General features: G+C 44.6%; 2 protein-coding genes across 8 annotated transcripts in view; one reads left to right on the plus strand and one right to left on the minus strand.

Annotated features, from left to right (window-relative positions):
- Positions 1-26,300, minus strand: KCNJ1 (potassium inwardly rectifying channel subfamily J member 1). 7 transcript variants are annotated; one of them, XM_073320885.1, is made up of 4 exons: positions 26,041-26,300; positions 21,054-22,702; positions 20,371-20,462; positions 1-3,629 (listed from the first exon to the last, which is right to left on the minus strand). In XM_073320885.1, the coding sequence occupies exons 3-4, from the start codon at positions 20,413-20,415 to the stop codon at positions 2,490-2,492; spliced, it is 1,185 nt and encodes a 394-aa protein (XP_073176986.1). In that variant the 5' UTR covers positions 20,416-20,462; positions 21,054-22,702; positions 26,041-26,300; the 3' UTR covers positions 1-2,489. The 7 variants fall into 7 exon arrangements, with proteins under 7 accessions (XP_073176986.1, XP_073176988.1, XP_073176985.1 ...); XM_073320887.1 differs by adding an exon at positions 20,153-20,214 and having other exon boundaries at positions 20,371-22,702; XM_073320884.1 differs by having other exon boundaries at positions 20,371-22,702.
- KCNJ5 (potassium inwardly rectifying channel subfamily J member 5) overlaps positions 1-27,232 on the plus strand; it is a 244,426-nt gene that overhangs the window by 10,725 nt on the left and 206,469 nt on the right. The window lies entirely within an intron of this gene.

Below are 27,232 nucleotides of genomic sequence, written 5' to 3' on the forward strand. Positions count from 1 at the left end.
TCTATGACATTTATTTTAATAACTTACAGTGTGCTCATCACTGTTGCATCTGGACGCACAACATTAAAACAAACATCTCTTTGTATCCACCTGCACTGAGTAGCAATGCCCTTCTGCCCACAAGAAAAGAATTAGTGGGTGGGTGGGTGAAGGAGTGGAGACAATATACAATGAAGGGTTGGTCACTCTTCATACTTAGGGCTGACTAATCTTCAAATGCTTTACAGGCATTAACTAATTGTTCCTCACAACACCCCTGGGAGGTAGGTGAGTACTGTCATCCCATATTACAGGTGGAGACCCCGAAGTATGTGTTAAAGTGATTTGCCCAAAGCCAAAGAAAGAGTTGCTATGAGAAATGAGATTGGGACATGAGAATTCCTGGCTCCCTGTCCTATGCCCAGATCTCTACACTACGCTCCATCCCACTCATTCTCAAAATAACTCTCAGTATGATTCTTGTAATTTTGCCTGCTTAATTCTCCTTTTCCGTTCAAACTGTTCAGATCTGTTAGCATTTAGAAGGGGATGAAGTAATATCTTTCATTGGACCAACTTCTGTTGGTGAAAGAGACAAGAAGTTGGTACAGTAAAAAATATTAACTCATCCACCTTTTCTCTCTAATATCTTGGGACCAATGCGGCTACATCGACACTGCAAACAGCATTTAGCATGTCATTTGCATCATAACCATGTTCAACATGGACTTGTGTTGATTAAACTGATGGGGAAAAGCCCCAGGATCACCCACGCCTCTTTGGTCCATCATTTGGACACTCAACAGTAGAACTCAGTTGAAAAAACAAGGAGGGCATGGTGAAAAATTCACAAAATGTTGGCTGAAACTTCTCACTGGTGTTTCAAACTTCACTGAAAAATCAAAATTAGAAAAATGTTGACCAGCTATACTCAATATACTTTGCATACCTGATTGTTACTGATTGAAAGCTCAGTGTCTCATGCCTATGAATGTTTTGCTTGCATAAATGGGATGTATGATTTATGTCTTAATCCAAAGCTCATTGAAGTCAATGGGAATCTTTCAGTTGACTTATTTATTTATTATTCAGTTGGTTTCAGCCTTTAGAAAATTCAATTTTGAGTGTCTCTGCATCCTCATTGCTAGTGTTGTAGGCAAAGACCTATCATGCTTCAGAGAATAATATATTTTATTTTTGTTTTGCATATAAAGTATCTTTTTTCTTAAAAGGATACATCTAAAGCTGATCAAAAAAATGTACAATGGAACAATTTTTCATCAGAAAAAGCAGATTCCAAGGAATCAACACGTTCTCCATGAATATTTCAATTCCATCAAACCATTTTTACTGCCAGCCCTGTCTTTCCCCAGCTCCCAGATTGCCTGGACAACTGCCTCATGGGGCCACCTGACCTGCCACGCAGTCAGCTTTCTGGGAAGTCCTATGAGAGTGAGTCAGTCAGCTGGGAGCAAGGCAAACAATTCTGGTTTGGTTCTCCTAAAATGGAATTTTTCAGACTTTTTCCTCCTGCAAAAAAATTTAAATTTTTGACATTTTGTTCTGATTTGGAACAAAAAATATTCTTCCACAAAATCAGAATATTTCATGGGAAGGAAATTCAATTTTCTCGCCAGCTCTAAATACATCATCATGACCCAAACTTTTCCTTTGCTTCTAGCTTTCCAAGAAACTAGAACCTACTAAGGCTTCACTACAATAGATTAAGAAGAGTCAAACAGAGAAAGAAAGAAGAGATCCTGGGGTCAAATTTTCTAAGGAACCTATGTCCCATTTTCAAAAGTGACTTAGGCTACTAGGAGGAAATCAGTGGGACATAGGCTCTAAGGCCCAGTTCCTCAAAAGTATTTAGGCACCTAACTCTCATTGATTTCAATTATGAAAATGGGGTTTAGGCTCCTATGCCACTTAGGATATGTCTACACAGTAGCTGGGAGGTGTAATTACCAGCTTGGGTAGATGTACATGCATTACTTCTGCTCAAATAATCCCAACTGCCCTAGTACGTAACTAGGGAGCCACGTAGGATTGTAGATGTACATTTAGGCACTTTTGACGATTTTTTACCTATCTCTTCTTTTCACATTTCATCCCAAGAACCCGCTCCTCTTCAGCACATCTGAAGCCCTCCCTGTGTCTCTTCTTTTAAGGCATGTTGTCAGACTTGCTTATGGCTCAAATGCCTTTGGGAACTTAATTGAGTGAGTTGGACATTCCAATTTAGCAGCTTAAATGAACATCCCGTAGGTATAAAAAATATATATTCTATGAAAATATATTTATATATATATATATAATGCAGTTAAATAGCCTCTCGAAGATCAGTGGTGTGGTGGTCTGCTTTGATTTAATTCTTTTGAGAAATCAGGAGCTATTTTCATGTCAAAACAGCCCTGTTCATTTTTCTTCTGTGCTACTAGGTTATTGGGCACCTCTGTATTGAGTTTGTGTTACAATGAAAAATGCCCCAGTCCCATGTGCATACAGAGCTACATTTTTGTGTCGCTGGTTTCACTGACTTCTGATAGAATGAAGCCAGGGTTGTCGTAACCTCTCTTTGCCTTCGCTTTAGCATCCTTCTCATTGTAGAGGCAAAAGGCACAGTGAGGAGTCTCTACTTCCACGGTCTTGCTGAAGTTGTGGAAGTCTACTCTATATTTCCCTTCCTTGGTCTTGGACACGATGGGAGCAAAACGGTAGCCCCAGAGTACCTCCTCTGGGATATAGGATGTCCTGACCTGACAGGTAGCACTAGTGGCTTCCACTGTACCATCTAAAAATACCACTAGCTCAAAATCCTGCTGGAGGATGGTTTCCACTGACATGTGGAAGAACGGGCTGGTCTTATCAATGATGTGGTAAATAGTCAAGGGAGAGATGAAGAAGAGGTTCTCATTGCCAGCATCCACCACAAAGTCTATGTTGACCTGGTCCAAGATGATAGTCTCTCCTTCTGGGGTGATGGTGGTCTTCAGAAGCTTCCCATAGATGTGGCTCCCAATCAGTAGACTCTTCCTAAGGTTGGCCACCCGGATAAGGAGGCACAGCTTGCCGCCTCGTTTGCTAATGACCGCATTCTTGCTGAAGGTGATGGTCTTGGCCCGTTTCTTGGACCTAGAAATCTTAGCCAAGATAGCACCACACATGAAAGAGTTGATGATGACCCCAAGGATAGACTGGAAGATCAGCAGGAAAATGGCAGTGGCACACTGCTCTGTGACATACCTGAAGCCATAGCCAATGGTAACCTGGGTTTCCAGGGAGAACAGGAAAGCAGAGGTCAAGCCGTTTATGTTCTCCACACAAGGGGTGTGGTTTATGGAAGGACTGAATTCAGGAAGATCTTTATGTATATATGCCACAACGTACCAAAGGAGACCAAATAGGAACCAACTGCCTAAGAATGCTGAGATGAAGATGGTCATCTTGTATCTCCATCTTAGGTCCAGGATGGTGGTCCATATATCAATCAAGAAGACAAACCGTGACTGTTCTTCCACGTTCCCAAACTCTATGTTACACCTTCCATCTTTAGATACCAGCCTTGCTCTTCGGCGACAGCGTTCCGTCAGATGGCTGGCAAAGCGCTTCCGGAAGTATTTGAACATTCCCTCTATCGACAAAGTAGTCTGGACAAAGAACAACATTTTATAAACATTATGGCAGGTGATAGTTTTATTTACAATTGGAGAGAGAGGAATGAATCCTGTACAAGACTTAAGATGTTGACTTGCTTATGAAATGTTATGACATTAGCACACTGGCCTTTGGCCATTTGGGAAGGATTCCAATTCATATATAAGGAACCAAATGTGTTCTTACCCCAAGGAGCATTCCAGTGAAAAACAATAATAGCAGTTTGCTCAATAAGCTTTGCAAACGTGAATGAATTAAATCTCACAACCCCCTGTGAAGCAGCTAAGTATTGGTATTCCCACTCTCATATGAAAAAACTTGAGGCACAGAAAAGTTAGATGATTTTTCCAAGGTCATACAATGGCCATAATTTTCAAAAGTGACTAGTGAGTTTAGGTGCACAATTCAAGACCCCTTAAAGGGGCCTGGTTTTCAGAAACTGCAAAGTCTGGATATGGGGATTTTCAGTCAGCTGCTGAAAAGATAGAGGGGCCAGTCTCAGCAATTTTGTATCTTTATGTATCAGCATTAGAAGAGGAGGGAATGTGAAATGAATAATGAACCTTGGGAGGGTAGGAGGAAAAATGGAGAAGGACCTATACTAGCAATGTGAGATGTGAATGTCCGTATAGTTATTGTTAATATGCCTATTGCTCTACCTGAGTGCAAATCTCAGATCCAGCTTCAGGTTTCAAACTCTCCCACAGTCCAAGATTGGCTGGAATTTGTGTTTTGGTTCAGGTCCATCATTAATAAGAAATGACAAAAATGGAAGGGAAGGGGAGTTTTCTGCCTTCCCAAGAGATACTGCTAAAACTAAAAAGCCAGATTCTGGCCTCCTTCCTCTGTCTCCTTGTTCATTTGGTCCCCTGTGACTGGCAAACACTAATAAGAGGGACACAAAATATGAGAGTCACTGATGGGAAAATAGTAGAGATGGGTTCAAACGGCAAAATTTGGGTCTGGGTTTGGAACCCCTCCAGAACTAGATGTGGAGTTTTGATTCAGCCCATTATAGAGCTAGGGACTAGCTGCAAAATCCAAATGCAGATCTGGGTTCAGATTTTGAATTGCCCCAAAATTCAAGGATGTTCTGATTCACGGGCTTGATTTGGCTTGTTACAAAAAGACTTATTTGATCCAGTAGCCAGTCCTCCTGCAAATGTAAGATATAGTTCCCCAGAGAGAGGACATATTAGACTAACAGGCATACTAACCCATCATAGGAGTGTACAGTATGTACACGTACTCAGCCTTTGTTGGACCACATTCTTCTCACACAGCCAAGTTTCATTTCATTCTCTAATCATATTTCCTGGGGCCAAAGAGTTTCAGCTTAAAAACAACTGAAATAAATTAAAATAAAAAGTGAGGCCCTGTGGGAAATGCTCTCACTGGTGATTCACTGGCTGTTCCGAGCTTAACATTACTGCGTCTTTTGAGGACATTGGGTCCCCAACTGCGCAGAGATGTGTGTATTTCACAGGGCTGGAGCCTGCATGACTGACCATCTGTTTTAGAGATACCCAGCCCTGGAATAGTAGGAATGGTGCAGATCAGACTCCAGACTGAGGGGCATTTGGCAGATCCCAGGGCTGGAACCTCTACATGGTGAAGCAAGCCAGGATGGGTGTGCTTAGGTAGAGCTTTGTGTTCCACATTGTTCTAGATCCCTCACCATCACTGGCATCAAATCAGACACCCAACAGAAAATGACATTAAACTTTCCCCCGAAAAAACTACTGGAGTCTGAGATGTTGTGGTGGGGGGAGATCCCCACGCTAGCCCTGCAAGAGCCGAATTGAGCCAGGTGGGCCCAATCAGCTAATTAGGCTGCAAATGGGAGCTTTTGTCTGGAGGCAGCTAATTAGAGAACAGGCTCACCTGTGCCTGTAAAGTGGGCTACAGACTAGACTGCTGCTGCTGAGAGAGGGCAGTTCCTTCCTGGGAAGAGGGAGAAGTGTTTGGGGCTGCTAGGGAAGGCAGGAAGAAGTCAGTCCCTGGAAAAAGGGTTCTTGGAGCAGGGACACCCAGAGAGAGAAGGGGAGCCGGGTGTGGTAGGCAGCAGTCCAGGGAAGGAGCAGTGAGGGCTGGGAGAGGAAAGCCCAGAACTGCTGAGTTGAGTGTCCCTGGACTGGAACCTGGAGCAGAGGGCAGGCCCAGGTTCCCCTACCAGCCACTGAGGGCAGTGAATGGACCCACTGCCTAGAACTGATGATGGACTGAACCCTGGAAAGGGGAATGCTGGAGGGCTGTGTCTCAAAGGAGACACTGAAGGTCCTGGAGTGAGAGTAGCTGCAGATCCGAGTTGGAGTAATGGCGTCCAAATTGCGGACGGGGGCGTTGACCTCAAGAACTAATCCCCAGAGTGACCAGGAGGAGGCACCAGACTGGAGGTGAGTGGATCCCTCCGTGACAGATGTCTGCACCTCTGATCTCTGTTGGGGGACAAAACAGCTAAGGTCGTGTTTCAGCTCCTTAGCACTCAGTCTTGTTCTCTCTGAACTCAGAGGGAATTTCATCATTGCCTTCAAGAGGAGCAGGAGCAGCTCTTTAATGAAGGCGGTTGACTGATGGTTAAGGAGGGAGAGGCGCCTCAGGCTATTGTATTAGGTCTTTCACCTCTCGTGTGCTGTGGTTTGGAAAGGAGATGAACTGGGTCTCTTAATAATCCTTAGATATAACATTATTTTAGTGCCTAATCTGTGGCTCTCTTTCCCTGGCCCAAATTCTGGCTGGTGGTACAGAATCCCATCATGACAGGTTTCAGAGTAGCAGCCATGTTAGTCTGTATCCTCAAAAAGAAAAGGAGGACTTGTGGCACCTTAGAAACTAACCAATTTATTTGAGTATAAGCTTTCGTGAGCTACAGCATCCGATGAAGTGAGCTGTGGCTCACGAAAGCTTAATCTCAAATAAATTGGTTAGTCTCTAAGGTGCCACAAGTACTCCTGTTCTTTTTGAGAATCCCATCAGCAATTCTAGCCTCTTGCCTACTGACATGGCCACCACACAGGCTCTCTGCTGTACGAGCCACGCAGGGGATTAGAGAGCATAGCACAGAGGATGGATTGTGGTCTGCAAGTCTCGCTCTGTAACGTCACCTACGTGTACACGCACCTACATGCACGTTATTTATGCTCCTAGTAGGAATAATCAGGGTGGGGTCCCGCAGGCCCACCAACAGGGGAGGCACAGGGGGCAATTGCTCAGGGGCCTGGGTGATTTAAACAGGCCCGGGGCTGCCACCACTGGCAGCGCAGAGGGGCTAAGGCAGGCTTCCTGCCCACGCTTGCTCCACACCACTCCCAGAAGAGGCCAGCCAGTCCCTGTGGACCCTGGGGAGGGGGTTTCCATGCGCTGCTCCTGCCCCAAGTGCCAACTCCGCAGCTCCTATTGGCTGGGAACTGCGGCCAATGGGAGCTGCAGGGGTGGTGCCCGGGCCTCCCGCTGGGGAGCCACTGCCAGAGGGGTATGCCAGTCACTTTTGAGAGCAGCCCGAGGTAAGCGCCGACCCCCCTGACTCCCTCCTGCACCCCTGCCCCAGCCTAGAGCTGCATCCCGCACCCAAACTCCCTCCCAGAGCTCACACCCCGCACCCAAACTCCTTGACCTCTCGCCTCCTCCCGCACCCCAACCCTCTGCCCCAGCCTAGAGCCCGCACACCCTCCCACACCCAAACTCCCTCCCAGAGCCTGCACCCCGCACTCCCCCCTGCACGCCAACCCCTGCTGCAGCCTGGTGAAAGTGAGTGAGGGTGGAGGAGAGCAAGCAATGGAGTGAGCAGGGGACAGGGCCCCGGAAAGAGGCATGACGGAGGCGTGGTCTCAGGGAAGGAGCAGGGCAAGGGCGGGGCAAGGTTTGCACAAGTAGACAGTTGGCAACCCTACCGGCATGTGGAAGCCCTGGCAATGCCACAAGAGCTCACCCAGCAGCGCAGCCGGCAGCTTGCTGGGCACCAGCCAGCACAGGTGCAGCACTGCCCAAATGTCAGGCGGACTGCGTCCGTTCGGGCATGGCTTGTGCGTGCGTGGGGGCCCATTGCCTGCCCTGCCCTGCCCTGGGGCCCAGAATTGCTGTGGGGCAGACCTGGGGTCATGGATGCCTTTTCCTGGGTCTTCTGCCAGCTAGAATATGGGTGCAGTTAACACTGCTTTGGCAGTATATTTTGGGGGTATTTCCTCCAGGAGCCATAATTTGGCCCTTGTATATATACCTGGGTTTGCAAACTCCCATAGAATGGGCTACATGTTAATACATTGTCTGATGGACACTGCCCCTCCCATTCCACGTCATCACTCAACAACCCTGTGACAACTAAAGCAATTGATTCTGTAGGAAAGAAAGTTGTTAATGTATTTTTAGTTTATTTTAATGAGAGCGGGCAGCTGGAAACACCATAAATTATGGCTCTTGGAGGAAATACCCCCCAAATATGCTGCCAAAGCTGATGAATTAGTATTCTGTGACCTATCACTGGCTGCCTCTACCAATGTATAGTGATAAAGAGAGGCTGCAGAAAAAAGAAGGTGGCCCAGTGGTTAGGGAAGTAGTCTGGAACCAAGCAGACCCAGGATCCAATTCACTGTTCTGCCATAGACTTCCTATGTGGACTTAGGCAAGTCACTTAGTGTATGTCTACAGTGCAATCACAGAGTATGACAAGAGCTAAGGGAGATGTATCCAAACTAGCTTTAATCTAGCTAGCTCAGGAACTGGAGCACTGTGCCCATCAGCATGGGTTAGACAAGCCCACATGGAATCCTGGGTAATTACTCAAATTAAAGCTAATTGGGGCATGTCTACTTGAGATGCAATAACCGGCCCTTCCCACCCCCTGATTGCAAGGTAGCAAAACCCTTAGTCGCTTTGTGCCTCAGTTCCCCATCTGTGAAATTGGTATGCTAGCACTTTCCTACCTCACAGAAGTGTGAGGGAGGTTAAATACATCAGCATGTGAGGTGCTCAGACAATACAGTGAGGAGGGCAATGGAAGTGCCTTAGACTAAACAACAATAAATGGAAAAACACATGAAAGAAAATCAAAGATGAAAGAATACAAATCAATTCCATCTTGCAAAGCTGGCAGCAAAAGGCACCCTCTGCAGCCCTAGTTCATAGCGCCAGCCCCTGATGGGATGGACGTGCTGCTGTGTCTCACATGGCTGCATTCTTACTTTGGATGTCCCCCTATTCCTGTTAAAACAGGAACAGAACTAAAGTAGCTTTTTACTGTTTGAAACTTCTGCTGCTGAATTAATTGGCTAGGGAAGGTACCAAAGCAGGTTAAATTTTAAACAGACCTCAACTGGGGAAGAGGGAACAAGGTCACTTTCCAAGCTCTCCTCCAGTTTTATTTCCCTTGGATGCTTTTAATGCGTTCCTGTTAAAATACAGCTTGGACAAAAAGAAAAGGTTCCCATGCAACAGACCATTCCTTGTAGTTTCCCAATAAATACGTCTTTTTTCCTGCTCTTCTTCTGCCCAGAAACATGTGCCTTGAAATCTCATTATTATCCCCCATCTCTGGCTCTTGTTTGTGACAACACTGTGCTGTGGCATTGTGATTGCAGGTGTCCACTAGTCAGCACTTACTGGGTTTGCAAAATGGCCTGATATTACTCATTGTTCAAGGTCTGTTTTACACACACCACACTTTATATAGCGGATCCATAGCAGATACCCACCTGCTACCACTCCTAGCTAAAGGATGTAGTCCTTTAACTCGGGTGGTAGAAGTCTGTAATGAAGGTCCTGGTTTGAGATCCTACAGTCAGCCCAGACTGCAGGATGTTACATAAATAGCCACCAAAGAACATATAGAGGGCAGGATCCTGCTTCTTTTGAAATCAGTGGGAATTTAACGAGCGAACAGGATTGGGCCCTCAATTCAACAGAATAAGCACGTAGGAAGTAATGAGTAACCGCATCAGACTATATTCCATGTTTTAGACTCAAAGCCTGGAAAATAAATCCCAAAATTCCTTTGCCTGATTCCGTGTAAGACTTTAGGACTGTTTTATGAGTCTAGCTCAAGCAATCCCAAGTAGATCAAACCGCCTGAAGAATTACACCCTTGTCTAGGAAAGGTGACAAAGGAATTCACACTTCAACAAACTTTTTCACTCCCACACACCACTTGCGTGCACTGATTTGCTTCAGCAAGAGCTAATGTTCCCTTCTCTATAAGTACACTGCAAGTATACGTCATAGTTCGTCTAGAGAAGCTTATGTAAAGCATGTTGTATAATATACAGGGTTCTCAAGGTCCCTTTGGTTTAAATCAGCAAATAGTAACCCAAGTCTGTCTTAGGTAATATTTAGCATGGCGTATTTACTGCTTGGGCAGATCATGTGGAAATATTGCTGTCTTTCTATTCATACAAGTCCTTGTTGCTCTAATCAGTGACGTTTCTGTCTGTTCCCATATAGAAGGTGCACTGCAACACCCGGACTATAGAAGGTGCACTGCAACACCCGGACTCTTAAACAATGGGGCATTTAAAAAATACAAACCCCATCACCCTAGGTAGACACCCCTGGTAGTTCGCTCCCAAGGAACCAGAAAGCTCCACGGCTGTGCTCCAGTTTCATGTTTCACTTGATCAGTGTAATAAGCAGAAACCTTTATATTTCTATGAATTAAGGTTCCTGATCTCTGGATTAATTGCCAACCTCTCCCCCATCCTCGCTCCCTCCCTCCCTCCATCTAGGATCTCTGACAAATGCCCAGAATGGTATGGCTTTCTTCCAAGCCTCTGTTGCTATTACAGATACTTCTCCCACCTCCCTTCTTTTCCCTGAAGTCCTGCCCACTCACAAGCAGGTAACAATAGTCTAATATCTACATACCAGCTGGAGTTCTTCAGTGCACCCAGAAATGTAACTGAATGTTCCTCCCCTTGTTTGTTTGTTTGTTAATTGTTGTTGTTGTTGATTTGGGTGTTTTCTGGGTAAATCCTTTGTACAGCATTGTGTGCAGAGCATGCTAATCCAAGGAAACAGTTTTAATCTGACCCACGTGCAGCAATTTAGCAGAATCATGAGTGAAGACAAGGGAAAAGATTTGGGGGTTGGTAAGTTTGGTTCAGATCTTAGCAGGAAAACATGTAGCCCTTTAAACCCCTTTGGATGGGTCCTACCACCCAGTCTTGCATTGGATAGTACCTTACCCCATGGTTTCAACTTCATCCAGAGAAACGTACTATTCCATGTGAGAAAGGGTGGCAAAATCTAGTCACTGTGGGGAGAGATCAACAAAACTCACTGAACCTGAGGTTCTTGGCAAAACACACGGTTGTGAGGGGCTCCAATGAAGTTCTAGGAAGCTTAGGGAGAATAAGGGGAATACAGAGTTAAGGGATTATTCTTTACAGCCTTGGTCTTATCTTTCCAAAAACATTTCTTTTTTTTCCACCCCCTTCTGTCTATTATTTTCCTTTGCTGAACATGCTCTGGAGAAACTATGCCAAATACCCGTGTCCTAATTCCTTCCAAAATCCTTTTTATTAAAAAATGCTCGTGAAATTCAGAAGCAGAGCAGGCTGCGCATTGTCCACCAGTTGCCGTTGCCAGGGAGTAAATGCTAGGCGGCTGTGAGACCCTCGGAAGGTACGGCACGTTTTCTCTTGGCTCTCTGTCCAGGGAAGCCTAGGAATTTGCTTGTTGCAGCAGCTTAACTGTTACATCTTCCCCACTCCACCTGCTGCTTAGATCACAAGTTCTACAAGCATGTCAGGGCTGCCAGAGTGAGGTGGCCCTGTGCTGAAACAAACACAAGTACAGTAAGAATATAAATCATGACTAAAATAGCCTGTTCGGCTACATCCATAGTGGTAACTTCAAACAAAAACTTGCGACGTGGACATGCTACGCCCTCAACCTCAAACTTTGTAGGGGTGTAATACCACCCCAGCTCTGGATATGAATTCTCCAACTGACCCTTAGCTCTGTGCTGGATTTAAATCCCAGATTCAAAGTCCTCTGCTGTACTTTTGGGTGCATCTGAATTTCAGATCAGGATTTGAGTTTTCAGGCTTGGGAACCTAGTTAGCACTAGTGTTGCAGTTTAATCAAGGGTTGAAATTGAGCAGGAAGTGGGGAGATAATAGCTTAAAATACAGTATTATAGAGGGGCTTCTCTTGCTAAATCTTTCCTGTCTGACTTGTGTGCCCCGTGGTTGGCTGAGGTTGCACCAATCAGGTCCCGGAGGTCCCATGGATAGCTGATGTCTGACCCCAGGAGGCCTTGAATAGACCTTGGGATGGTTTATGTGTGTGGCCCTGTGGTTGAATGGCACAGGCTGGACTCCAGTGCCGCTGCGGATGGAATAGGGATGCCCTTGGCAGTGTGGGCTGGAAAGTCCTGTGGGTGGTATGTGTCCACCCAGAGGCACTTGAGTGACCCTCTGGATGGATGGTGTATGTGCAGAGGTACCCAAGAGGTTCCATGGATGAATGGTCTGGTCTGGAGGACCGGATGGCCTCCAGAAGGATAGTGCATGCCCACAGCATTGGGGCCCAACAGAGCCTGTGAAAGGAAGCTGAACACTCATGGCAGGGAGCTCATGTGGCACTCAGGAACTGGGGTGTGAGGAGCTCCCTGTCCATATGAGACCCAGTTAAGCCCTACATGGATAGATGGAGCATGTCTTGAAAACTTGCAAATTCTGGAAAAGCTGCTGTCTCCTGTTCTAGCCACGCTCCCTGCCAGGCCCGAGGGACCCAGCAGAAAGCTTGCTGGAGCACCAGCATCACCATTAAGCATTTGTTCATGACCGTGACTCCCAACATCATCGGTGCAGTGGCATTACCTCCTTAGTGTTGAGAGACATGCGAGTTCTGCCTGGGCAATGTGATCCATCAGTTCGGCTCAGCCTGCTAATCCAGGAGTCCTGGCCCAATTCCCCTTTGGGTGATTACATCCTGCCAGCCTAAATTCCCCTGTGGTTTCAGATGGACACAGCAATGCTCTTTATTCCCTGCCTTGCCCTCGCTCTGTCATGTAGTGTTGCTGTGAGCTGCTGAAGAGCTGCTCCTTTCCATTCCACTGATGCTGCACTTCAGTGGTGGGTGCAGTGATTCCTATACGTAGCTTTTATATTGGTTTGTAAAGCGTCCTCCTGGATGAAACATCCACTAAAAATATAAACCATTATCTTTATAGGAGGCATCTTCCATTTCTAACAGAAACCCATGATCCCATCATCTGTGGGAGCTCAATGGTAAGAACAGAGGACTGGAAGCCAAGACACCTGGTTTCTAGGCTCAGTTCTGCCACTGACTTACTGCATGCCCTGAGGCAAGCCACTTAAACTATCTGTGCCTCAGATTCTTCTTCTGTAAAACAGGGATTAAAATACTTTCACAACACCCCATGTGACGTAGGAGGCTGGACTGACTTATATTTATAAAGTACTTTGAGTTCCTGTGATGAAAGTCTATATTAAAGTACAATGTCTTCATCCTCATTCAAGCAGACATTACTGTAAATTCATGCATGTACCTTTTTGTGAAAGGGTTTTTAAAAAGCACAGTTTTTGAGGTTCCAAGGTTTCTTCTTACATTATTTTAATTACTACACTGACACCTAGATGCCTCATTGTACTTGGCCCTGAACATACATCTGATAAGAGACAGTCAGTGCCCCATGGATCTCACAATCTAAATAGGTGAGACAATGGATGGGAGAAATATATTATCTTTATTTTACGGATAGGGAACTGAAGCTCACAGAGGTTAAATGATTTGCCCAAGGTCATACAGGGAGTGTGTGGCAAAGCTTGGAATGCAGGTGTCCTGCGTCCCAGCCTAGTACTTACTAGACCGTCATTCCTTGCTATTTACATACATAATAACTTTAAAAACATCATGCTGGTTTGCTTCCCTGATTTCTCTCCTGCTGAGCAACATGAGGATATGAGCAATGTGAGGTATGAGCTGAGCAATATGAGGATTTGCAATTCATAATATGCCCAGTGTGTATTGGTTGAGGAGGCAGGCTTTGGCAGGGGAAATTTGCAGCCTAACTAAAGGAATAATTCATTCACAAGAAAGCTGCCAAATGGATACATGCAAAAAAATGCCATAGTAATGGAGATCCCAGCAAATAATGCTCTCTGAAAGGCTAAGAATGCTTACACAGAGCCTCAGATTAAAATGCATAGATGCAGATGTATGTATAAATGGTCTACAGCAGTAAGACTATTACAGTTACTATTCTCACTGTGAATATGGCAACACAAAGGGAATGCAATAACTGCATTCATTAGAAGTGGCAGCTTAATGCCTGGAACCAAATGGACAGAATTTGACACTTCTCATGGCTGCAGACAACTCCCGAGCTGGAGGCAGTTTATAGATGGTGGCATTCCTTTCTCCTCTGCATCCCACGGGGGGAAGAAAGATCTGTGTGGGCTCCTAGAGATGGCTGATCCTTTATCATCTCCCTATGGCTCTGTCTAGACAGAATCATTTGCTAGTATTCTTCGGTAAGGATGGTGTCATTGCCGATAAAGGGGTTCCATTGTTTGTTATTACTCATGAGACTAAATTAATTCCCTAGCCACACTGGAGTCCATATGAGTTGCTGAGTCCTTTATCAGTTTAGAAGCATAAAGGAACCAGCAAAAGAGGATACACTGAAACAAACGTTCTCAAAGTGTGAGATAAAATGAACAGAGTGCTTCAGTTTAAAGTGACTAGATTTTTTTTCCTAGCAGTGCTGCAGCCTGAGGTGATCAATTATGCACTCACCTACTGTACTGAAGGGACTGGCTGAAAATTTTCCATCTAAACCTTTTTAACAGAAATTTTTGTAACTGAACACTTTTTTTCACGAAGTGCCTGCTTTCCATGGGAAATTTCAAATCTTCATTAAAAAAACAAATGCCTGAAAACAATATTTTAGCCAAAAAAATATTTTGATTCCACTATCCTACCATGACGCCTCCTTGGAGTTGTAGTTTGATTTCTTCATGTCCCCATTCTCCTCTATGATCTGGGCTTACCAGCCAGATTACACCTTCCATGATGCACCTGGCCAGAGACTCCCAGGGTGGGACACTGTGGCGCACCATGTGAGATGTAGTCCCCCAGGGAGCCTGGCTCATTGAGAATGGGAATACGAGGCACCTGAACAACAACTCCCAGGAGGCACCATGGCAGCATTTCCAAATCAAAATATTTCAGTTTTTGATTTTTCGCTGAAAAGTCACTTTTTTCGGAAAACATCAATATTTTTTTTTCCTTTTCACAGACCTGTTCTGGGTGGGGGAGCACCTTTTCTAACCATCTCTGGTCTCCTCATCTTCATGTTACCAGGAGAAGGCACCTCAGCCAAGATGCGGAGGTGGGGGAAAGACACTGAAATTGGAGGACTCTCCCTTGTGTGAGTGAGAACAGAAGTCACAAATAACCCAAGAACTCAGTGAGAATTGGGGACAGGGGGGGATGGGCTGGCACAACTCACATAAAATGTTAATGATTCAAGTCAGGAGGGAAATGCACAAAGTGCAGGTCACAGAAGTCTGATGCTTCTCCCTTTTTATTTATTTATTTATTTTTTACTTCTCTGAAGTATTAAGAGTGAATCATTAATCTGAAATTTGGTACTGCAGAACTGACCAAAGTCACGTCTCAGTGTCTGGCTCAGTGCACTGAGGGTATATCCACACAGCAATTAAACACCCTGGCTGGCCCATGTCAGCTGACTTGGGCTGGCGGGACTTGGGCGACAGAGCTGTAAAATTGTAGGGTAGACATTCGAGACCCCACGAGGCAGCAGGCTTCCAGAGCCCAGGCTCCAGCCCAAACTTCTACAGTGCAATTTTACAGCCCCACAGTCTAAGCCCGCCAAGTCTGAGTCAGCTGACGTGGACCAGCCGTGGATGTTTAATTGCTGCGTACACATACCCTGAGAGAGCTTCCTACAGAAACTGTTTCCAACAGAAACAGGGCTGAGAGGCAGTTGGCCTCACATAGCTAGATGACAGCCACTGCCTGAGGCCATTGCTTCTTTGAGTACAGTGACACAGTTGAGGTTGCTTCAGCATCAAATCTCAAGGTACCCCAATGTTCAGGGCTACCATGCGAGAAGAGCTTAGAGTCGCATAGAACCTCTCATCCCAAAGTGTGTTATGAACCTAAACTGGTACAGTTACTCCATCCAATGCCGAAAAGCACCCAGCTCTGGGGCGGGGGTACAAAGCATTGGTTTAAAAGCTTGGTTCTGTTACCACTGCTCGGCACGGGTGTGCAAGACAGTTCAGGAAGTCCCTAGCATACCATATACTCAAGGCAACCATAACATTGCTCTCTGCACTTCCAGGTTGCAAAGAGGATGGTAGTGGAGAGGCTACTGCTGCCACAGATAGGCAGAATTCTCCAGGAACTACCAGGACCGCTCTTGGAGTAGCCATTTCTACACCCAATCTAGCGGTGTAAGAAGTGTTGCTGCTCAGCACTCGCTTGCTAGTGCCTCATATAAGCACCATGCCTCCCTTCTCACCACTTTGGAACTGCAGGTATCTTCCCCCTCCCTCCCTGGCCACACAGCCATACACTGCATGCTGCAGCACATGATTTGTAAGTCACTGGCCATGACCAAGTCAGAGTAGGTTAAAGCTGGTATCCAAATGAGTGTGAATATCTGAGAATAGAGTTTATGGCCTCTAGTTATTTCTTGCTGTAAGTCTAAAGGTGATGAGGTCAATGGTTCAAGCATCAACTGCTCTTGTAAATAACTGTAACTTAATCCACCTCATTCTTGAAAGGTGGTTATACAAAGACATACAGATGCTCATATATATACACATGCACACTTTTAATTTGCAGATACTCTAGTTTCTTTCTCTTCTATACAAATTCTTCCTCCTTAGGTCTCACTTTAGCATGTGTCTGGGGCTTGAGAGATTATGTACTATCTCATACCCCCTGTGGAATGTTCCCTGGTTTTGCTAAGGTCCCAAAGACAGTCCCTTTTGGCAAAGGAAGCTCAGGTTGTAACAGTGCAAAGCTTATTTCACCTTTAAATTCAGTAATTTTCCATCCCTCAAACATGCACATTTGTAAGCCCACAATATGCCATGCAAAGCTAAAGCCTGTCAGCTGTCTGTCAACAAATCTCTGTGTTTCTTTCCTCTGCTAAATTGGCCAGCAACCTCGCCTCTACATGACCTGCAGCTTAGGCTTCTATTTGTACAATTCCACCTTGACCACTTAGTCCATTGAGATGCAACAGTAAGAGCATCGCGGGCCAGGAGGTTGGAAGATTTCTTTTCATGCTCCAGCACCCCAACTGCAAGTGTATGTGGGGAGTCTCGGAGCAACCCACTCAACTGCTGGCGTTGCAATCCACAGCAGAGCAGTCTTTAGCCTTCTCCTGCTTCCATGACCCCTGATTTCTGTCATACTTGGGTATTGCCTGTACTCTCTATACTTGTCTTCCCTTATTCTTTGTCTTCTGAACTCTGTTTCACAACCAGTTGTGGGAATCACTGTTTTTAATCCACATAATGACAAGGAGAATAGTGGCTGGCAGTGCTGTAGTACCTTTCATAAGAGGCAGGCAGCATGGAAGTCCAGGCCAGGACACGTGGAGACCCTGTGTTGTGACAGTAGAAACTGATTTCCAAAGTGTAGACTTCTGACTTCAACTGGGGTGATAAGTACTTGGCACTTCTGCAAACCCCATCATCCCCTTCTACAGCCCAAGCTGGTATAGTCAGTCTGTGAGCCAAAGGATCCATCTATGTCCTGCAGCCTCATTAAAGAATCTCCTTGCTATTTATTACAACCAAATCCTGTTTCTTCTCTACCATAAAGGACAGGATGGGGCACTAAACTATTAATGAATTAAGCCTCACAATAGACCTGTGTCTGTCTAATCTGTCGTCCTGGCCTTTTATAATTTCATCCTTCCTCCAGGAAGCAAAAGTCTTTATTACAGGAAATCAATATTATTCACTGGAATTCACCCTTCTTGGAATCCAGGGTGTTCATGCTTATGTCTGGTGTTTGTTTGTTTGTTTTGTTTGTTAAGGGCTTTCAGGTATACCTGCCCAACTCCCTTTGAAGATCAGTGGAGTGCTATGTGCAGATCTAAATGCAGAACTTGTCCCTACTGTTCTTGAAATGTGTGTTAAATTTTCACTGGCAGAGCCACTTCCATTCTAGTCCTTCAGATACCTTTTATATTCCTAATTATTTATCTAAGTGTAATTGACTTGCAAGACATTCCTGGCTTTCAATTTGCATTGAGTGAATTATTGACCCGTCACCTGGGTCATCGATGTGAAGAGGCGTATGAACAAGCTGAATGCAAAAAAGCTACTTTGCATTCCCCATAGCAGATATAACTATTAATAACGCTGCTGAACAATGCACTAAGTGCCTGCTCAATTTTAATTTAAAAATATATGGCCAAATTCATCCTTGGTGTAACCTTGCTGAAGTCCACAGAGTTTTGCCAGGCATGGATTTGCCCTCGTAGGCTGCTTTAAAATCTCTCCCATGCTAAGACCTGATATGCTCATTTCCAGAATTTTTACAGCTGACTTCTAATCAAACCCATTAGAAAATCAAACCCAAATAACTGGACCTATTTTCAAGGTGAGCAAGCAATATCCAGCTCAGCTTTTTTCTTTGCTATTCCATAACAAACAAACAAACAAACTTACTGAGCATGCTCTGTCTCAACCCATAAACAAAAACAACTTCCTCTAGCAAGAAGGCATCTCCCTGTAGGCCTCGGGAAACAGTCTAACAATAAAGCATTGCCTTGGGAGTCACGTGATCTAAGGTCAATTGCTGGCTCTGCCACAGACTTTGTGTGTGACCTTGAGCAAGTCACTTCTCTTTTCTGTGCCTCAGTCTTCCCATTTGTAATATGTCAATAATTACATTAGGGGAGTTAGGAGGATATGTTCATTACTGCTTATAAAAGGCTCAGAGATCCTCACATGGAAGGTTGCTGTGGAGAGGCAAAATAGTATTTGTCTGGGAACGGCCATAGTTCTACTGGCACTCAGATACTTTGAAAATACCTAGACAGAAAGACCCCTGTCTACTCTCTCAAAGCAAACTTGTAAGTCCCCAGAGAGAAGAAAATCTGCTGTGTCCCTAACTAATATCTCAACACCCAGCAAAACAAATACAGAAGAAAATACACAATGGTTTGGGGAAAAGGGGATCGTAGAGCAGCACGAATAGTAAACTGAGTTGTAGATATTTTCACAAATAAAAGCGTTGAGTTAGATTCAGTATGATCACATTATATTTATCATTCATGTTACTGAGATCAGGACCTCATTTTGCTGGGTGCTGTACATAGCAAGAGACAGTTCCTGCTAGAAACGCTTACATTCTAAAGAGACAAGACCAACAAGGGTGAGAGAAAGGAAGCACGCTTATGAACATGACTCGGAGGGGGAATTGAGGCACGCTGAAAGGAAAGGGGGTCAGGCACCTTACCTGTACATGTACTCTTGAAAATCCCACCAGGTGCCTAGCTGCATATTTGGGCACCTAAATCCCTTTTAAAAAGTAGTCTGTAGAGATCAAGCACCTAAGTCCCAGTTTCAAATGTAACTTCAGCATTTAAGAGTCTAAATTAGTGGGACTTAGGCATCTAAGTCTCTTACTTGCTTTTGAACATATTACCCTAAAAGACTTGTCCAAGTTCACACACAGTTCAAGTCTGTGGCAGAGCCAGGAAATGAATCCAGATTTTCTGGGTCCCAGTCAAATATCTTATGCACAAGATCCTCCATCTCCCATATTCTTTGCAAGTATTTGAATGACCACCCAATAGCTTTGAAAATGTCCATGAATCTCAAAAGTTGCACAAATGATGATTTGTCCAAAAATTCATATTTATTGTTCTTCTGTTTTGAGGGGGAAGCACCTTTCAGTCATCCGATCAGGGAGCGGAAACAATAGCATGTGAACAATCAGTTGTATAACATGCAAATAGCAAATCCAAGAGCCACTCAGGGTCTGAACATTCACGGTCCAGATTGTTTGTTCTGAATAACAAATCACTTTTGAAGCCCAGGATGGGCTCATGGGCAGCTTCGCTAACCAGAAAAGGGGCTATATTTTGAAATGAATAATATTTATACTGATGAGCACAGGCTGTTTTGTGGACAGCATGGAGCCACAATACAGAGAGCATTAGGGGCATACTTGTATCACAGCTTCCCTGCAACAGAGGGGTGGCACACACAGTGCTCTCTCATGGGGGGTTTTGCTTTGTTGTTCCTTTTCTTGTCACATAAGGAAACCTAAAACTAAGCACCTTCTGCAAGCTGCTGAGCTCCCTCCACTCCTATTGCTGAAGCTGCACACAGCATCCCATAGGGGGCACTCAACCGCTTGCAGAATCAGGTGCATGGTGCTGTACAGTTAGGGAGTTCTTTCATGACCTCAAAAGGTGATCAGCTTTCAGACAAATCCATAGGCCCCATCATACTTAGTCTTATGGGCTGCCCTGTTGCCCCAGAATATCAGGACTTACCAGCGTATTTGTGGGAGTGACTACCTGGTTCACATAGAGGGCAGCTCCATCAGGCGTCTTGGCTGTCAATAAATATGAACATGAACTCCCAGGGCTATGGTAAGTTGCATCTTGCCCCAAACGGTCAAGGACAAACAACAGATCTGGATGGAGCTGGAAACTGGTAAGTAACTTAATCAGGTGAAATGAAGCATGAGAGCCTCTTTCCTCCCGCCTACCTCATTCTCCCTCCTCAGCGGGGTCCGAAGGCCAGGGATAGTCATCTGGTTAGTCCAGGCAAGTCAAAGCTCACTAAGCACCTTGGAAGTTTCTGAAAACAAGATTAGCCTGTTGCTGGTAGGAATGTGGGATTTGCACTTAAATACTAGAGACTGGACTAAGTGAACTGATGCCAAGATAAATACTGCTGAGGTGTAAAACACCAGGGAGTGAGGGGGAGGAGGCAGTGGTCCAGATAAATTGTAGTATCTAGGGATGATTTCCATGGTAGTTAGATGATAAGTGCCTTGGGGCAGGGCTGTCTGTAAAGCTCTGTGCACTATCAATAACAATTCTAATGGGGCGGCAGCTGCATCTTTCTGCAAGTGCAGAAGGCCCCATTAGTAGTGTAAGAAGCATGGAAAAGGGCAGGATCTGGGAGCCCATGAACAAGGTCTGCGTCTGTGCAGAGATTTCAGACTCCTTGCATCCCTGCAGCAGCTGCATGTACACCACAGTGAGAGGATGCTTTGGGAGGTAGGAGCAGAACACCTGGTCAACCTCCTGCTTGGAGACGCTATCTGAGGAGTCCATCTCTCTCACCATCACAGAGCTCCTCTGCTTCTTGATGAGTTTGTTGGGCGTGCTGTGCATGAAGTGGCTGCAGGCTTGATCACAATGGTAAAAACTCATAGATATTCACCTGAACTAGAAACCCCGCATCTGAGCCGGCGTGAACATTTGTAATTCAGGTCTTGTCTAGGCTGGAAGACTCTATAGTGAATGAAGAACCAGTGAAATGATAACATTTAAAAAAAAATCCAAGAGAGTGAAAATTTGAGCCATTGAGAAGGGAAGTGATCTTTAGGCACGCACTGGGGCTGATTCACAACTGTTACCCCGATTTTAAGCAGTATAACTTTTGAAACCAGCAGAGTGAGCCCTGAATTAAACTGGGATAACGATGCAGTGAACCAGCTCTTTGCTGACACCTCATTAACTTTAATGACTAATTCATATTTTTGGAGAAAGGAAGCCTTTGTTGAACTCAGGCTCCAACCCATTCAGTTAAGGTGTGGGAGCTCACAATAAACTTCCCTGATACCCCCAGAAAGTCCTCCAGAGAGACCAATCTTGATGTGCCTGATAATTCTAAGGTACAAGCCAACCAGAAAAAAGAAACATTTAGGTAAATAAAAACATCTTTGGCTAGAAAAGGGCACACATTCAAAGTTTAAAAAAAATATATCTTTTTGTAGCTCACCGTACAAGCTGTCATGTAATCAGGCAGACCTGTCCCTGACCCAATACATGTTAGTTACCTTGTCTGTTTCTTTTCTATGGATGTTTACATGCAGGATAACAATATTTGATAAACAGCCAGGTACTACAAGGATATTAATAAATCAAAGCTTGTGGATACTATCAACCACAAAACAGAAAAGCTTTGCTCTTGGGTGCCTATTTTTATTGTTTACATTTCATAAGCACATGGGATGCTTCTGTCAATGAGGAATTCTCCCCTCCCATCTGGACCCCTGCCACTCTTACGTCTATATCAGTGATAGTCTCTAAGGTGCCACGAGTACTCAGTCCTCAGTGGTTCAGGAGCCAAATTAGTGATTAACATTACCCAAAAGAGCCACCGTACTGTGAATTAATTGTTTCATTTACTATTTTATATATATGTATAGCTTTGTTCTTCCCTCTTTAAAGCCAACGTCATTATATAGATCCTGCAGAAGGAAGGCTTCTATCTCATCTGTGTTAGGGGATTCTATAGGAATCATTATCAACGTATTAAAAGAAAGGAGGTAAATTAGAGCTGCACAGAGAGGCCCATCATGGACTTAATCGAGTTTCCAGCCTCCCTGGCTGCAAGAGATTCTTCTCTGAGCTATTTACTATGTTTCATATCTAAGACCCTTCAGCTGCAGTGGAAAATGCTTCATTTTAGGTTCATCTAAATCAGTGGTTCTCAACCTTTTCCATAGTGTGAGCCTCTTTCCCATACCTAGATCCCCTTCCCATCTAGCCAGGATCTAGTTCCTCCCAAAATAAATACAGTCAAAGCAGGGTGGTCATGTCCTTGATGCCTGTTCATTTTCATGACACCTCTAGAGGTCATGACTCCTAGGCTGAAAGCCCCTGATGTGATCTCCTCAATAGCACATTCAAAACCCCCTTAACTGCGATGCTTTGTCTTCTTCTCCATTCCCTTTTCTTGGGTTCTGATCACGGCATAGCCTAGGAGGAGAAATGCAGCCATCTTGATGGGTCATAGGTGGAGATGTGGTTGCTGATATAGCTAGGTCCTGACCCCTTGGCGGCTCTGAAGATCAGGATGAAGGCCTTGAATCGGCAAAGAAAGTAGGGTAGAATCCATTAGAGGATGCAATAAGCTACAGCAATACAGTCTGGAAGTGGCAAATATATGGTTTGCTGTAGCTAGATCTTTGTCCAGGAGCAAGGGGCAAAAACCTCACAGGCAGCTGCATGCTTTGCTCACTACTGTCACGCCCTGATCATCCAGGGTTAGTTATGGCTCTGGAAGGATCCTGACACTCTACCCTTGTTTGCCTAAAGTCTCGGCTAGTCCTTCAAAGCATTGCCAGAGTGAGGAATCAAACCTAGATCTTCTGCATTTCAATCCAATGCTTCATCACAAGGTTTGACTGCTCCATTTATCTCCTTTGCCCAGCCCCATCTCTGGGAATTCTTTCACATTTCTCCTTATGCTTGGAACAGACACTCATCAAACGTGCTCTGTCTCTTAGGGAAAAATATTCCTGAAGACTTACCTGTTCTCCAAAGAACATGAGCTCCAAAGACTACGCTGCACTCTGGGGCTGATCCTGTCAGCTGTTCTGTAATAATGTTGTGACAGGTGCAACAAACAAACTTCAGCCATTTAGATTTGCTGGGGACTCAGCTTAGGGTTGTTGCCCTCTGCTGTGGAGGTGGATAATTGATCCAATGGGATATGGAAAGTTCTCGCACAGCCTAGCAGCAAAATTCTTGGCTGTCCAGAGAAGGAAGAGAATCTTGGAAGTAGGCTGGAATCCAACACATGTAAATCCTTGAAATGGGATTGTTGCCTGCTGGTATCTTACCTCAGTCTACACTAGTGGGGAAATATTTTATACTGTGAAGCTCTCTGTCCAGTACCTGGGACAGAAACTGGAAAAATGGGATCATCCGACCAGCAACAGGACAGATGGGTCTTTCTGGGAATTCAGGAGGGATGTTGCAGGGGCCAGATTTTCAGCTGATGTAAATCAGCATAGTTCTAATGTCTACACACACATACACCAGCTGGGCACCTGGATGTAGATCTTTACAAATCACTCAGCCATTCCAAAGCTGTGATCTGTCTGATCTTGCACAAGAGCAGGAAAAACACTTTGTTAAGTACAAGAGAGAGACATGCACGCCCAGTCCAAAGCAAACCCCTTCTGGCAATTCCGAGCTTCTTATCAGACATAAAAGACACCCACATGAGCAACGATTATGAAATCCATTCAAAGAGTATCCACTAGCCCCCATCCTCTCCCTTTTCTCATTCAAATTCTGAGCCAGGCTTAGGTTAAAAATGTATATTTGTTTTTACAAGGTAAAGTTCCAGGGACTTTCAAGATTCTTTTAAAGCATTTCAAAACAATATTTTTATCTGACTACTATTGCTTTCTGGCTTCTTTTAATCAAAATTGGTTTTAGATACAATATTATCAGATGCAAAAGTAATAATTGGCTCTTGTACAGAGCATTTCATTCATCTGCCTCAATACAATGTACAAAGCAAAATCAGTGTCATCAGCCCCTTTTTAAAGTTGGGGAAACCAAGGCATGGAGCAGCAAAATGACTTACTCAGAGCCACATAGCAGGTCAGTGTCAGAGAAAGGAATGATATCCCAGTCCAATACTCTGTGAAGGCATCATTCTAATTTAAAACAAGGTTCCTTTGCATCACTCTAGACTAAATATAATTTACCTTCCCATCAAGAACCCCTTTACACTGCAGAGTGGTGTAAAGGGACCTTTGTGGAAATGAGAATCAGGCCCTAAGTGTGTGTTTGTTTTTTTTTAATATAAACTGAACCTTGTGTCTCTCTCTTTTATGGTTTTGTGATATTTAGGCACAACCAAACACTGTGTGATGACCACAAACTATATGTCACTTAGATTTCACAGGTCATTTTGCATTTGTTCAGGATAGAAATTAAAAAGAAAACAGTTGTGTTCATTAGCCAGTAAGTGCTTTGAGAGAAGGTTTGGTCACTGGGAATAGAAGAGGTGTTATAAGAGAGATGTGGTACAAAGGATAAAGCAACATGGCATTAGCAAACACAAGCTTTCTGAAATGTTTTTCTGTAAGTCTGTATAAAAATACTCTGCAGGATCTTTAACAGGGCTAGAAATTGGTAGCTTGACAATTTGTCTCTTGGGATTCTGGTGATATTGCAAATTAGGAGTCCGGAGTTTCTAAGGACGCCTATTACCTTTGCTGAGAGTTCAAGTTGTCATTTGGTTATTTTCTGATTTAGAACTTTTAATAGAAGGGAAGTTTTATTCTTTCTCTGATGGAATGTCACCATGCAAAGAAAGATTCTTTGGTTTCTTTCCATCTTTAGTAAGAACTCTTTGCCCTTTTGTGTTGCCGTTCATCAAAGGACCTCAAGGAATGTTACAAATATTTCATTAAAGGGTCACCTTAAACTGGAATTTTTAAAAAATTAATAATTTTTTAAAATTACCAGCTTCTGACAAAGCACTCTTCAAACAGGATGTCCTGCTTTCTAAATTCATTTTTTACATGCATACATATTTTTCTGCCTCCCTGCTGATATTTAAAAGGCTCCTTGCAGCTGTGGAAAAGTAACTGACTCTATCCAGGGATCAAAGAAACTGACTATGCACAAAAAGGTGCTGTCATAGGCACAAAATGGAACAAGTAGAGAATTAAAGGGTTTTCTGCAATTTCTTTCAGTTTTAGTAATTCATCTATATTACATACCCCATCACTCTAGTATCTGAGCACCTCAGTCTCTAATGTATTTATCCTCACAGCACCCTGTGAGGTAATGCAGTGTTATTATCCCCATTGTACAGATGGAGAACTGAGGCATGGAGAGCCTAAGTGACTTGCCCAAAATCACACTGGAAGTCTGTGGCAGAGCAGGAAATTGAAGCCAGGTCTCCCAAATCTCAGGCTAGTGCCCTGACGAGTTGATCATCCTGTCTCTCTAATCTTAGTAATTCTAGATGTTTACATGTAACTAAAATAGGTGCAAAATGTTTGTGTTGATAGCATCTTGTTAAGCCCTGCAGCACCTCTGTGTTTTATACCTATTTCACAGATGTGTAAACTGAGGCAGAGGGAGCTTTAGTGACTTGCCAAAGTCCCAGAGCAAGTCAATGAGCAAACCAAGACTAGAACCCAGATGTCCTGACTCCAGGTCTCCTGTTTCAATCATTAGGCTGCACTTTGACCCTAAGGAGGTGAGAGGACATAAGGCACAAAGGATGCAGTCCACAAGTTGCACTTAGGGTGCATCTGGATGGTACAGTATGGCTAATTGTACCCATACATGAGCCTAGAAATGGCTGGGCAAGCCCCTCTGGACCTGAGGTGGGTAAAGATTCATCTCCATCAGCTTTCAAGAAGACAACCTAAAATTTCACTCCTTACCTTGTTTGCTAAGCAGTAAGAATGGCCACAGAAGAGAGAAAAGGCTGCCCTGCTTCTTGCACAATGAGTAACTCGCAATATCCCTGGAGCTGTAGGTTTCTTCCGTGCTTTGGTCCTGCATCGGATGGAAGAGAGCTCAAGGTCCCCTTTGGTATTTATGTCACCGTGTTAGCTCAAACTGGTTGACAGCTCATCTATATGCAGTGGCACATTAAGGCTGTGCTTTACTTTATAAACTCTGCTAGAAAGGCACAGCAGTGGCGGCTAAATGGTTTAGATATAGCAGAGGTGTCGAGCTGGCAAAGCTAACTAAGGGAACCTGTGCAGAAGGACCTCTGAGGGCCGAACGAAGCTGCAAGCCACCCCCTGCAAGCCTCCCTCCCCTGCACCCTCAGGGTAGTCACAGTGGAAATTGCTCAGCACTTGTTAGAATCAAGTGACCTATGTTACTTATGGGCTCAGCAGGTTAAGGAATAGCCAGGGATCTCCTGACACCTGCCTCTTTTCTGGGCAGGGCTGCTCACACTCTGCATGGTTCATATAATCTGATCTATGGAGTTATGGGGACATCTCTGCCCTCCCCTCCTGATCCCTGACTAGGACCTGGGGACAAACAAAGGAGACGCCATCCCCAGCACATCCTTACATTGAGCCCAGTGCATCCTGGGATAGGACTCTGGGAGTTTGATTATTACTGGGCGGTTGCTGTCATTGCCAGGCGGTGCAGACACAGTCACAGAAGCTCATAGTAATGTACATCTTCAGTGTTTCTCATTGCTTTGGTTTAAGGCGCTCCCAATCCCCTTGGTCCTAACATGGATTAAAGGAACTGAAACACTCTTGGGGGTTGGCAGCTGACCAAGCCTTGCAGACTCCGTTAGAATTTCTGGTTAGACAGCAATCTGATCTCCAAGAAGAAGCTCCCCATCTGAACACTCAGGTTACCCATCATTCGTGGGTCAATGGAACTCGGAGCTTCAAGCAAACAGAGACATCGTCAAGCCTTGCCTCCTGCAAGGTCTGGACAGTCATGCTGGAGAAGATCTTTCCCCTCCTGTTATGACTCTTTGATGGAGTGGTGGTGCGGCATCCATGCTTGGTGGCTATTTCCCAACAGCAGATGTACAGCAACATAATGGAACTGCAGATTTAAAGGGCCAGATCCTACTCCTGTTGAAGCCAATGGGAGTTT

Source organism: Lepidochelys kempii, chromosome 22 (genome assembly GCF_965140265.1).
Source record: "Lepidochelys kempii isolate rLepKem1 chromosome 22, rLepKem1.hap2, whole genome shotgun sequence".
Classification (NCBI taxonomy): Eukaryota; Metazoa; Chordata; order Testudines; family Cheloniidae; genus Lepidochelys; species Lepidochelys kempii.

Bases quoted from the DNA above. Each gene is read 5' to 3' on its own strand.
- KCNJ1 (XM_073320883.1), bottom strand. From the start codon at position 10,827: ATGAAGTTGAAACCATGGGGTAAGGTACTATCCAATGCAAGACTGGGT. The intron at 3,630-10,488 runs GTATGTAGATAT...TTCTTTGTCCAG, and splicing joins GCACTGAAGAACTCCAGCTG to ACTACTTTGTCGATAGAGGG.